This window comes from Leptodactylus fuscus, chromosome 10 (genome assembly GCF_031893055.1).
Source record: "Leptodactylus fuscus isolate aLepFus1 chromosome 10, aLepFus1.hap2, whole genome shotgun sequence".
Taxonomy (NCBI): Eukaryota; Metazoa; Chordata; class Amphibia; order Anura; family Leptodactylidae; genus Leptodactylus; species Leptodactylus fuscus.
The window spans coordinates 55364761-55378214 of record NC_134274.1 but is presented as its reverse complement, the minus strand read 5'-3'; the positions used below and the strand labels follow the sequence as shown (position 1 = coordinate 55378214).

Here is a 13454-nt window from a genome sequence, read left to right as displayed (position 1 = left end):
TTCACAGGTCAGGAATGCTTGCAGCGCGGCATTCCCCTGCATTAGACATCGCTGTTTGGTTTTGTGACTCTGTATAATCCCGCTCTTCTTTTAAGTACACAAGTTCATGTTTGACCTAGAGCGCCATTCTTCATTCCGCATGATAATCGGGGTCACCCAAGGATCGCTCTCTTCTAAGCAAAAGCATAACTTAAGCCTTGCATCTTCCAATGTCCTGGATTTTGTCCAAAGCAATCGTGTGCTGGCACTTTGCTTACAAATGAAGCTTGCGCTGACTTGTGAGATACGGTTAATATTCCATAAGTGCGCTGTATGAACTGTAGCCTTTATATTTACAGCCACTTCCACAATTTCCCATGCTGCTTTGTGCATTATTAAAGCTAGTCTGTCAGCAGTTTTCACCTTGTGAAAGGAACCCTGGAGAGCTGTTTAAGTTTTAGGATGACTATAGTGGTATCAGCATTACTTTAGAGACACTTTATGTAGGCACAACGCGGCACAACGCAACAAATGGGGGTCCCTAAGGTGCTTTTAGTTTTCTGCATGCAACCCCTCCCCTCTGCTCTGAGAGGACATCTAGGACAGTGCTATAACTATCGCACAGATCGCACTTGAAAGAACAGCGCCCCCCAGTTTATGATGTCTTCTATAGTAATGCTGGTTCTACAACCACATAGGTCCTAACACGTCCAGCTGGGATCAGAGCAGCTGACAGTCTTATTTTCATACTTGTAGATGTGGGCATTTTTATTTTTTTTATTTTTTTGTAGTGGAATATAGTCAGGAGTCTATCAACATTATAGATGAAGTTGGGTCTTTAAAGGGGTTGGCCACCCTTAAGCTGAAAAAAATCAAAGTGCCCCAGACAACTCAGAAAGATGGTTATAGGACAAATGTGCTATAAAAATGATTTTTATCTTACCTGTTCCTCATTAAAATTAGATTTTGCGGTGTAAGCTCAGCCAGCTTGTGTGGGCGGGACAATCAACAAACTGAAAGTAAAGCTCCTGCCTGCATTCCATTGGTGGAGCTGAGGTCACATGACAGCTCTGCATCTTTCCACACATAGGACATTATCACACAGCTTTATTCACTTCAGCTCCTCCACAGACAGTGACAGAAACACTGAAAATGGTCAGATTCCTCCAATCTAAACACTAGATAATGTTTATTACCCATCTGAAGCTATATGTTTACATTCAAACATATACTGTGTAATGTATACAGAATAATATATATATAGCTGTACTAGCATCTGCCCGCAACTTCGTCTGCGCGTTGGCGCTGAGCCGCTTCTATTTAGCCAAGTTGTGTTGGTTACAATCCGCCGTGCACCCTCACCTCCCTTGGCCCTCGTCTGGCCGCGCGGTCCTATCTACCACCTGCTCCTGCCTTCCCCCCTGTCACCCGCGCATCTGCTCCTTCCCGTCCCCGCACCTATGGCCCTGCTTCCTACTGTGTCGCGTGCCTCTGGCCCCCAACCTCTCATCCCGGGGCACCCCCTTCACAGGCGCCATTTCCCTCAGCGGCCCCCCACCCCTATCTCACGGACCCCTGGGCTCCCTGCCCGCGTCCCAACCTCCCCTCCCGCGGCCCCCGCACCTTCCTCCCGCGGGCCCCTGCCCCCCCTCTGAAGGCACCCACCAGCCCCTCTTCCTCCCGGGGCCCCCCGCCCCATCCACTCTGTGTGGCACTCCCCACCCCCCCTCCACTAAGTCTCCTTGCGTTCGCTTCCGCAACCAGCGCCCCTTGCCCCCCCGCAGCCCACCCAACCCCCCCTCTCCCATGGCCAAACTCCAGATAGTATAATGTCATAGCGGCCCCTCCACACAGTATACTGTCATAAAGTGGCCCTTCCACACAGTTTAATGTCCCATAGCGGCCCCCCAACATGGTATAATGTTCCATAGCAGTCCCTCCACACAGTATGATGTTCCATAGTGAACACTGTAGACAGTAAAATGTTCCGTTATGGCCTCCCCATACAGCACAGGGACACAGGGATACCAAATGTGTATGTGTTTCAACAGTAATGTTTTTGTTTTATATGTATTCTAGGGATAAGGGGGTGATTTGAACATGCGTGTGTGTGTGTGTGTGTGTATATATATATATATATATATATATATATATATATATATATATATATATATAGCATTCAGGGTCTAAGCTAATGTGGTGGATCCCAGAAGAAATACTGTAGACTCAAATGTGGTCAACTCTAATTTCAGATCTCACTGAGTGAGATCTCACATAGTGAAGCTATGCAAGAAGAGAAAAAGGGGCGGGCCAGATGGGTGAAGGAGGCGTGGTTTTGTAAGCAAACTTGAAAACACACCTCCACCCATCTGGCCCGCCCCTCTTTCCCTGTCTGTGTGGCTTCATTGCAGGAGCTAGATCTGAGAGGCAGTGAAGGAGGGGCGGGACAGACGGGGGGAAGGAGGCGTGGTTTTCACGGCATGCTTGAAACCACGCCTCCTTCCCCCATCTGGCCCGCCCCTCCTTCCCTGCCTCTCATATCTCACTCCGGCAATAAAGCAACACAGGAGGGAAGGAGGGCGGGCCAGACAGCGCTGCTCTCCTTTTGCTTCGCAGAGACCGGACAGGGACAGGACACAGCGGTATACGCTGCAATACACATGTATTGCAGTGTATAGGAGGCTGTCAGCCCGTGTACACACATGGGCTGGCAGCCTCCATTCCTGGCAGGATCGACCAGGTACGTGTAGGGACACATGGAGGGCAGACCCGGGGTCACTGAACAGACCTCAGGCTGTCCGAAACTGTTGCGGGGGGGGGGGCGCCGCCGATCGGGACCCCGCCGATCGGGACCCCAGTACATAGAGAAACCCCCTGAGATGCCCAGAATATAAGGAAACCCCTGAGATGCCGGCATCTCAGGGGTTAACACAAATCATAAGAGCAGCGCAGGCGCGCACGGTGGTCAAGGCAGGCATGTCAGGGAGCCGGCAGAGCCATGTTAGTGGGGGGCGTGGCTTTAAAAATAAAGAGACAGAAGCAAAAATGCAAATGAATGTCTATGAGTAAGTTTATTATTTATGTTTGTGCTACACATTGCAGACTTTTACCTATATAGTGGCCAACCCCTTTAAATATGGCGGCAGCTCAGGAGCTGTGCAACCACCATAGCCACCAGTTTTTCACTGTATTATACAGCAGAGACCCAGCAGCAGTGCCCACGCCCCACACCATAGCCACCAGTCATTTTAGGGTAGATCGTCAGCCCACTGGAGTGATGATCCATTACTATGATAGATTTGAGCCTATTGAAGGCTCCCAGGCGTGTTAAAGGTATTCTACCATTAAAAACCTTTTTTTTTTTTTTTTTCTAGTTGACACGATGGAATAACCTTAAGAAAGGCTATTCTTCTCCTACCTTTAGATGTCTTCTCCGCCCCACTGTTCGGGTAAAATCCTGTTTTCCGCCGGTATGCAAATGAGTTCTCTCTCAGCACTGGGGGCGTCCCCAATGCTGCCAGAGAATTCTCCAGCGCCGCCTCCATCTTCTTCAGGAACGGGCTCTTCACGTCTCTTCTTCTGGGGGTTGGCTTCAAACTTCTAGGCCTCGGGCAAAGCAGACTGTGCATGCCCGCCAGCCACAAGAAAATTGCCGATTACACAGTATTGTAAGCGGCCATTTTCTTTTGGCCGACAGGCATGCACAGTCTGCTTTGCCCGAGGACTAGAAGTTTGAAGCCAACCCTCAGAAGAAGACACGTGAAGAGCCCATTCCTGAAGAAGATGGAGGCGGCACTGGAGAGTTCTCTGTCAGCATTGGGGACACCCAAGTGCTATTTGAGCGCTGGGGCCCTCCCCCAGTGCTGCGAGAGAACTCATTTGCATACTGGCGAAAAACTGGATTTTAATTGAACGGCAGGGCGGAGAAGACATCTAAAGGTAGGAGAAGAATAGCCTTTCTTAAGGTTATTCCATGTGTCAACGCAAAAAAAAAAAGTTTTTTAATGGTAGAATCATTTTAATAAGTTCTAATACAGACTTTGCTTTTTAGTATGTCTTCCGGAATATTAAATTGCCATTACAAAGTACATTTTGTCCCATGAAAATTAAGCCCTCACTTGTCTATGTAAGCAAAAAAAAATTAAGTTTATGGCTTCTTAGAAGGTGAGGAGTAAGAAACGAAAATCGAAAAATGACTGCTTCATGGATGAATGTAAATTAACCCCTTCATGCCGCAATGTAGCTAAAGTCCAGCAGAACAGCCAGGTTTTAACCCTATAATATCCATTTCCTTTTTACCACAACAGATGGATGAGAGAGAGACCTCCAAACATTATATAATGATATATGTCTGATATATTTTTTTCATATTTGCCTCTCTGTATTTCAGCAACCATAACTTTTTTTTTTTTTTATTTTGTCACTGACGTGGCTTTATGGGGTCTTGTACTTTTGTAGAAGGTGTATTTTTTTTTCCCCCACTACCAGTTATCGACACATAAGTGTAGTTTGTTGCTTCGATGTAATATGTTACAATAATGTTTTACACTAAGCTTTTTTTTTTTTTTTTTTTTTTTTTATCAAATGTGTTACGTTAAGGTATTACTAGTTGTCATCTTAATTTCACCTTTCCTCGTCAGATAACACACAGATCTGTTATGTTCTCTATTCACTGCCTGCCCAGGATTATTGTAGACATCAACCTCCTAATGCATGTTCTGTTATTCACAATGTGTGTTCTGGTTTTAGTGTATTGTACTCTTATATGCTTATTCAGAGCAGTGTAATGTCATCTGGACTTGTAACTGATCTGCAGGGAATGTAGCAAGGACCAGTGGGATGAGTGTTAGGAACCTAATGTCTGTAGTAAATGAGCATTCACTCACTGGCTAAATTCTCCCGTCTTAGGTTGCTGTGTGCTGCATTTGTTTCTTTGTGATTCTTCCATTGAACCTGGTGGGGACAATTCTTGGTCGGAATTTGGCAGGGCAGCCAAACTTTCCCTGCCGTGTCAATGCAGTTCCCCGGCCTATTCCAGAGAAGAAATGGTAAGCTTTTTCTCTCCTCCCCTCCCCTTAAAGTTCACAGTACAGTCCATTATTGAAACTGTAATAATATGCTTGCTCAGGTTCAAACCTGATGTATACAACTGAAAATGTTTTTGGTCTTTGCAGGTTCATGGAGCCAGCTGTCATTGTATGCCTGGGTGGAATACTACCATTTGGATCCATTTTTATTGAAATGTAAGTGTTATTTGCACATTTCAGCACCACTGTTTCATGTGTCCTACATATATACACCCCATGGAGTTTGTGAGCCGGCATTGTCTCCTTTCTTTTGTTCTGCTATGTATTGTCACAGCATACCCACAGTTCTTCCGTGCCCCTGTTTCAGCTCTGCATGTTTCTAGGTTCCACATGCTCATTGAATGCTTGTGAAGGTGTAAGGGAAGGGCAAAACTGGTGCAAAACCAAACTAGATGAACTTACCCATCAGTCATTGATGGCATATCGAAGACATACATCCCCTTTTTGGTTCTTTTCTTTGTGTTTTTTTTTTTTAAAAAAAATAATTATTATTATTATTATTATTGTTGTTATTATTGTAAATTTTGTAGTAGTTCTTCAGTTTGTCATGAATTGATATGCCTTTTTTTTTCCTTTACAGGTATTTCATCTTTACTTCCTTCTGGGCATACAAGATCTACTATGTGTATGGGTTCATGATGTTGGTACTGGTCATCCTCTGCATTGTGACTGTCTGTGTAACTATTGTATGTACATACTTCCTACTAAATGCTGAAGACTATAGGTGGTAAGTTATCGATAAAACACAAACCCTTTTCCAGACTTTGTACATGGTCTACATCCAGTTATAAAAAGTGCAAGAGGATTTTGTAGTCCAAGCAATGCATAGGCTGATACAAAGCCCCATCTCCATTCCAATTCTCTGAATAATATGGAACATTTAGCATTTAGTGTAATACTGCTTTGCTTTTATTTTCTTTCATAACTGGAGGTGCCCTTCAGGCATGAACAGATCTTGTAGCAAGCCTCTGGCATAAAACACCTCGATAGCAGTGCTTTTGACCATACCTCAGTATTAGAGATGAGCGAACACTGTTCGGATCAGCCGATCCGAACAGCACGCTCCCATAGAAATGAATGGAAGCACCTGTGACGCTGACTTGGCCGACGTCACAGGTGCTTCCATTCATTTCTATGGGAGCGTGCTGTTCGGATCGGCTGATCCGAACAGTGTTCGCTCATCTCTACGCAGTATGTTATACTTAGTATTATACTTATATGTAGTCACTGCAGTTTAGCTTCTGCTCCTTCCCCACGGCGATTGCTGCACTTGTCTGCTGGCTGGCAGCTTCATGGAAGGAGGCCATTGCCAGCTGATGCATTTTGTGTCCTATATGCACACTAAGCTGTTTTTAGAGATCACTGCAAGATATACACAGTCCTGTCATTATCTAACAAGCTCAGCATGATACTGTCCAGCGGTAATATCATACAGAGTTAGATAGTGACAGACATTCTGCAGTGGTGAAACTTGGACACGTGCTCCAGTTTTCTAATTGCTTTGGTGACAGACAAGCTAGAACTAAGGATGTTTGGTATGTTGCAAATGAGCCTGTTCTCTTGTAAGTAATATGTTTATAAAGTTTTTAGTTTTTTCCTGTTTTTATCAGACTAAGGCTGCCTTCACATCTAGATTACGCTGGGTTCACACCAGCGCCCAGACAACGTTCTGAGCTTTTCGTTTTCTGCATGCAGAAGACAGAACACTGTCAGACCGGGTCCGGCCGTGAGCGCCGGTGAGAGTTTCATGCTCTCCGACGCAAAACTATGTTTCTTTTAAAACGGACACAGAGTATTGCATGTCCAACTCTGTCTGGTTTAAAAAAAAAAAAAAAAAAAAAAAAAAAACGGTTTCGCGGCGGAGCGCATAAAACGCGCACCAGCGCTCACAGCCGGACATCTTTCAAACCCATTCAAATGAATGGGTATGACAGAGTCCTGCAGCTTTCCGTGTGCAGGAAATGGAAACCTGTATGAACGGAGACCAGGCGCAGATGTGAACGAGCCCTTAGTCTGTCTGAAATCACGGACGAAATAGTCCTGTAAGCCTGACTCTTTCATTTAGTGATGTCCTGTAGAAATTAAGGGATACCTGACAGACCTCATTGTTGCCTTTGGGTTCCATTGTTATGTCATTACAGATCCATTTTATTGATCAATCGTTCTGTTTTTATGACAGACTAGAGGCAGGTATTAAACAACGCAGATGTGGGGACACTTATTGTGGTTATTGTGATAGATTGCAGGGAACAAGAAGAAATGATCATGCATTAAAGGGGCAGTCCAGAATTCTAAAAACATGGGATGTTTTTTCTAATCCTGGACAACTTTTTTTAAACATAGAAAATACATTTTTTAAGGAGTTTGGCAATATTATGTATTCTTCAATTTGTTGCATTTGTGTTGTGGTTTGGCATAACCTTGTCGATTTTAACTTTATTTTTCTTTATTGTTAACAGGCAATGGACAAGCTTCCTCTCCGCCGCCTCCACTGCAATTTATGTTTACATGTACTCCTTTTACTATTACTTTTTCAAAACTAAGTAAGTATTTTAGTTTCTGTAGTTTTATTATGTCAGCTGATATTGCTTCATTGTAAACTTCATATTGATCCCGTACATGCGGTCCTAAAAGTAGGCAGCATCTTATAGAGGAAACAGCTGTGCTGGCAGGGATATAGTTTGGGAGAAACTATGTCATATAAGGCTAAGTTCACGCTACCGTTAATAACTCACTCTGCTGTCATCCATGATGGCCGCAATGTGCACTAACGATATCTGAAAAGTTCCATCAGTTTTTTACGTTGGGGTCAGTGCAGACTGACACCCACCGGAGGGGGCTCTATCTGCTTCTGTCATTTAATGTCCATTATTGCCATCATTACTGCCACCAACATTGCGGTAGTGACATCTCTGTATACAGTCCTGACCACGTATCCAATGTCTTTTCCAAAATGAATGGGAAATGTTCTAACCAGTTTTATGGACATTTATTGTTATCCATAGGATAAGAGATAAGTGTCTGATTGCTGAAGGTCCCACTAAGGTCTCCTTGTGAATAGAGCACCACTTGGATGATCAGCACTCTATTCACTTCTATGGGGTTGCTGAGACTGTAATGCACCCACAGCTCCATAGAAGTGAATGGAGTGTTGATCATGCAAGCACACTGGTGCTCTATTCACAAGGAGGCCTTAGGGGGACTTTCGGTCCTGATCACTGAGGGGACCTGGTGATCTGGCCCACAGAAATCTGACACTTATCCCCTGTCCGGTGGATAGGTGGATACATGTCTGTAAGGGGACAACCACTTTAATAAGTACTGACTAATCTAAGAAACAGACAGAAATCTGAGTTTTTAATGTAGATTGTGAGCCCCATATAGGGATCACAATGTACTTTTTTTTTCCTATCAGTATGTCTTTGTAGAAAGGGAGGAAATCCACGCAAACACGGGGAGAACATACAAACTCCTTGCAGATGTTGTTCCTGGTGGGATTCAAACCCACTGAGCCATCATGTTACACCTGAAATCTAATTGAGTTTTTACCAGAAATTCCATTTTGGGCTGCAAACAATGACACAATAGCTGGAAAACTAAAAATGTATATTACTAAAAGCTGTCTTTCTATATGATTTTTTTTTAAATGACTATTTTTCTTTTTTCTTTCCTTTTAGAATGTATGGATTGTTTCAAACCTCATTTTACTTTGGATATATGGCAGTATTTAGCACAGCCTTGGGAATTATGTGCGGTAAGTATTTGGTAGCTTGTCCAACTTTGACCTTTGTAGGGTTTTTTTTTTTTTTTTTAATGAAATTCTATGGTTCTGTTAAAAAGTGACATGGGTATTGGACATCCAGAACCCACACTGATCAGCTGATCCCGGTTGCCTTCGGGCAGCACTTACTACTTCTATTTTAGTAATGGGCACATAGCCTCATTACCCTGGCCTCACCATTATACAATGGACAGGGCTGCAGCTCTGGTCCGATCACTTGAAACCAGCTAGATCATCTGATCAGTACTGGGGCCTGGTTTTCAGACCCCACCGATCAGATACTGATGACCTATCTTGTGAATAGGTCATTAGTGTGAAAAACAGCTTTGATGCAAGTGTATTGTATTGTTCACTGCATTGGGTAGTTGGGAAGAGATTGTAGATTTGCTCAGCCAGAGCTTTGTCTAGTTATACTCGCTGCTGTTAGTCGTGAATAAAATCACATGGCAGGTCAGTCACGTGGTCGTAAGTAGAGCAGACTGCTATATTATTTTCACAGTAGCCTTATTATTTGACACCTTCTGATATGTTTTATTTTTCTCTTCCAGGAGCAATTGGTTACATGGGAACAAGTGCCTTTGTTCGGAAAATTTACACTAATGTGAAAATTGACTGAGGGATACAGCGGAAATGGGAACTGTGGATCAGTTACTACTTTTTTTTTCTGGGGCTGGGGGTGAAACATGCACATTAGTGCCAGAAGAGATTGGGTTTTAACACTGGGTACCGTGTTGGTCTCCGTTCTGTGGATGGCTTAAAATGACATCTATTTCATTGATCCTAGTTTTCTTACAGACTGCTCTTTCCAACAAGTCACAGCATATGCTTGGATTATATGCAGTAAGCAATTACTACAGTACATGGCTAATCTTCCCAAAAAAAAAAAAATCAACTAGCTCATAAAAGATGAATAGACTAGCTCTCTTCAGTGAAGAGGACTCACGGTTTATTTAATGCATTTGTTCCATTCAATAAATGAGAGGGAATCTTGGCTGCTTCGGCTAGTTGATTAGTAGTCTTCTTGGTACCTTCTAAACTCTCTAATATCGCTGTTTCCGGAAACTTCCTTTTCTCTCCTTTACGTTGCCACTTTTAGAATGGTATGTTGATATTTTTGCCTGTGGGTGTCTGTTAATGGGATTTTTCGTTCTGTCCTATAACATCTGCACCCCAGAAAATAAAGAAATCTGCATGTAATATAGGCTTCTCATGCACTTGGACCAATCTCCCACGTATTTATCTCTGAAAGAACGCAATGAAACTGCATTTTAAGAATCCATAAAAGAAGGACTTGAAGGCAAACGTTCTCCCGTTCTCCGCCCTGCGGTTTACTGTAAATTGTAAAATCATTTAAAGGATTAGAATTTGTTTTTATGGCCATTTTGTGGTCTGCATAAGACATTTTAACTCCACTGTAGTGACCCCTTTCCTTGTTGATTTCTGCTTTGTTCCATGTCTTGAAATAATGTTTTCTCATTTTTTTTTTTTTTATTTTTCTGTTGGGGGTTCAATGAAGGCTTTACTTAAAATATTAAAGGGGAAATACATGTATATAACATTAAATAATGTAACTTAGGTTTAGATCCCAATTGTATTTGGATGTACAGGTTTATTACAGATTTTTTTTTTTCTTTTTTTTAATTATAATTTTTCTTTCTGAAGATGATTCGATGTACAAAAATCTGTGGCGTCAGGTGACTTTTCACATCTTGCCTGCCATTGCATGGTTTTCCTTCATGAAGTGTGTATGTCAGGTTTTTTTTTTTCCTCCTGTTTTTTTTTTTTTTTTTTTTCCTCTGAAGATCTTACACGGGAAAGATTTGTAATTTAGAACATTTAATTTTTTGTTAATCCTGTCTGGACACTTGTGTAACATCTGAAGCATTGTGGCTTTAGAGTGTTCAGAAAACTGAAATAAAATTTTCAGACAAAACCATTCTGGATGGAATCTTTGTTTTTATTTTTATTTTTTTGGATGTCAGCTCAGCCTTGGAAACTGCGGCTTGTATTGCGTCCGCCCTCCCCACACAGTGGCCGTGTTTCACAGTACAGCACTTGATGTTCCAGGGAACAAGAGGTGGCATTCTTACAACACATTTTTCTATCCGAGATGTTTGCACTGATGATTTCAGAACAATAGCATTGCTAAAACCTTTGCTATATTTATTCATTGTGCTCCATCACTTTCTGTATAATAGGAGCAGGTTGGGAAATAAAGTGATATTGAACTGGTGAACTACAATTGTAATGTAGAAACATTTGTGGAAAGTAATGATTTAGTTTCCTCTTTTTAATCCTAAAAAAGATGGTGTTGGTTCTAACAAAGGGGATAAAGGGCAACTGGAAAGTCTTGCTTTGTGAGGCTTAAAAATTTTACTAAACAAAGAGAATGCACAAAACAATAAAAATATATTCCAGGATTTCTCACTACTTTCCTTTGGTTCTATTTTTTTTCAAAGTTACTATTAAAGGATTTGTTTGGGGATCGGAACAGCTGACCCCTGGGCAAACCCTTTCATTCAGTTGTACGGATCCACTTTCTAGGAAGTATACAGTGTAGGCCAGGAAACAGAAAGCTTCTCCCATTGTATAGTGGTTGGGTATCTTCAATCCAGCTCAGCTCCCATTGACAGCACACGGCACAGATGCTATATTGTGTATAGAAAAGGCACCAGAAGCAACTCCGTACATCTGTACGGTCTGGGGGGACTAGCTGTCAGTCCCCTACTGGTTAGATATATATGGGTAGGCCATAAAATTAACTGTGGACAACCCCCTTAAAACTGAAAAATGTGCTCACTGACAAAAGATAATGCACTAAGGAAAGAGTTGGTTAAAGTAAAATGAAACTTTCAATGTAAGTGATTAGGAGGCTCTATTACCCATCTCTAGGCCGGATACAAGGTAAGGTGGGACATGGAGGTACACAAGTACCATATTGTATCCGGCAATACATTTTACCACATGGTGCAGCCTGTAGATCCAGCACAGTCTTCAGATGCTGAATCTGGCATCCCAGCAGGATCCATAAATGCTGGATTGGCAGAAGTACAGAACAGGCAGGTCAAGAAAGTGTTGCAATCTGCAGAGACATTCTTGGGAAAACCATTGCTGTGTGCGGGTGAGCATTGCTCCACTGAAAAATATCAGGTGGCCACAGGATGTCCTATCCAGATTGCAGAGCTGTTAGTGCGCCTTGTATCGCTACTATGGGTGACAAGGTCAAATTTAAAAACCCCCTCACCCGATCATCTCTTCAGCATTTGAGATCGTGTCACTCAATATCAAAGGCAGGATTGAAGGGCTCACCACAAGGCTCCATACTGAGATCTGAGCACCCAAACAGAACCTGGATTTATCGCTAAAGACTTATACGATTCTTGGCAATAGGTGTCTGGTTTTCTTGGACACGATGGCACTGCAAACAAAGTCGACGGTAGCTGGCCGTCAATGGTAGGATGTGTAAAAGGCGGCATGCACCAAATTGGATGGTGACCAGTCTATGGGAGCTGCTCGTGATTAAAAGTAAATGAAACAATCCTCTCGTCTTCTGTATGGAGCCTGTTCGCCCTCACTTAACCGCTGCTTCCAACACCACCTACCAGCTAGGTTAGAACAGTCTATTGTGAGTGTCAAAATGACCATCGTATTTCTTTGTCCCTCCCAAAGTTGTTAGTTGGGCCCAAAATGTTTGTGTCATAGAAGCATGTGTAGCATTCCGTGATCTTTCCCCAAAAGGCACACTACCCAAAAGTAGCCCTTGAGAGCCTTTTCATAGGGGAATCGTGTTCACTCCCTCTTGTGGACTCAGTGTCTACAGATTCATACCTGCTTTCATTTACATATCTGCCTAAGAAATAACTGCATGCTCAGCTTTGCAGCAATCCAACATTTGTATCTGGGTGTTTTGTTCATTTCAATGAGCAAATCCCCTTCTCCACCGTACTGTTCTGTTACAGGCTGTAAGACAACTAGCTGGAGCAGATGTCTCCATGTCCACAGTAGGACACAATATGAAACCCACCCTTTTTGCTAAGCAGCGAAACTATTGTTCAATGTAACCATACAATATCCTTCAATTTACTTATTGAATCTGAGTAAAAACAAGATTGGCCATAAGCAGAGACCGAAATCTAGTAGAGACTCCACAGCTGATTGTTGGCTACAATTGCATCCATTGTAGGGAAACCTTTGTGAGATAAATTTACCGCCTGCCTAATATCACTTATGTCTTTACAGTTTTTAATATTAATTTACCTCAAAGAGGGCAATTTGGGCACAATTGTAGCAAACTTCTAGTTGTCAGGTCTGTATGGGGTCAGAGATTTTACACATATACAAGAATGTACAGAATAGTTTATACATTTTTGACAGTGAACTGAATTATAGAAGTGGCTTAATTTAGTGGGCAATAATTTTTCCACCAACTTGTCCTCATCTCATAGAGCATGTGAATCTGGACCAAAATGTAATGCATTTTATTTAAAAAATGTCTTTCTGTTTGAAAAATCTCTGTAAAGTTCTTACCACTAGATGTCTCCCTTCTAGCTAATTTACAGTTCACTCTTTTGTTACTAGCAAAGTCCATCCATAGGTAGTTTAGAACA

At 42.5% G+C, this 13454-nt stretch overlaps 1 protein-coding gene across 1 annotated transcript in view; it reads left to right on the top strand.

Annotated features, from left to right (window-relative positions):
• Nucleotides 1-10783, top strand: part of TM9SF3 (transmembrane 9 superfamily member 3) — a 34863-nt gene extending 24080 nt beyond the window's left edge. Inside the window, exons 10-15 of the mRNA XM_075258197.1 lie at nucleotides 4888-5027; nucleotides 5154-5222; nucleotides 5647-5793; nucleotides 7526-7609; nucleotides 8744-8820; nucleotides 9396-10783. Coding sequence (XP_075114298.1) covers nucleotides 4888-5027; nucleotides 5154-5222; nucleotides 5647-5793; nucleotides 7526-7609; nucleotides 8744-8820; nucleotides 9396-9463 — 585 coding nt within the window. The 3' untranslated portion in view covers nucleotides 9464-10783. The remainder of the gene's footprint in view (nucleotides 1-4887; nucleotides 5028-5153; nucleotides 5223-5646; nucleotides 5794-7525; nucleotides 7610-8743; nucleotides 8821-9395) is intronic.
• The last annotated feature ends 2671 nt before the right edge of the window (nucleotides 10784-13454 follow it).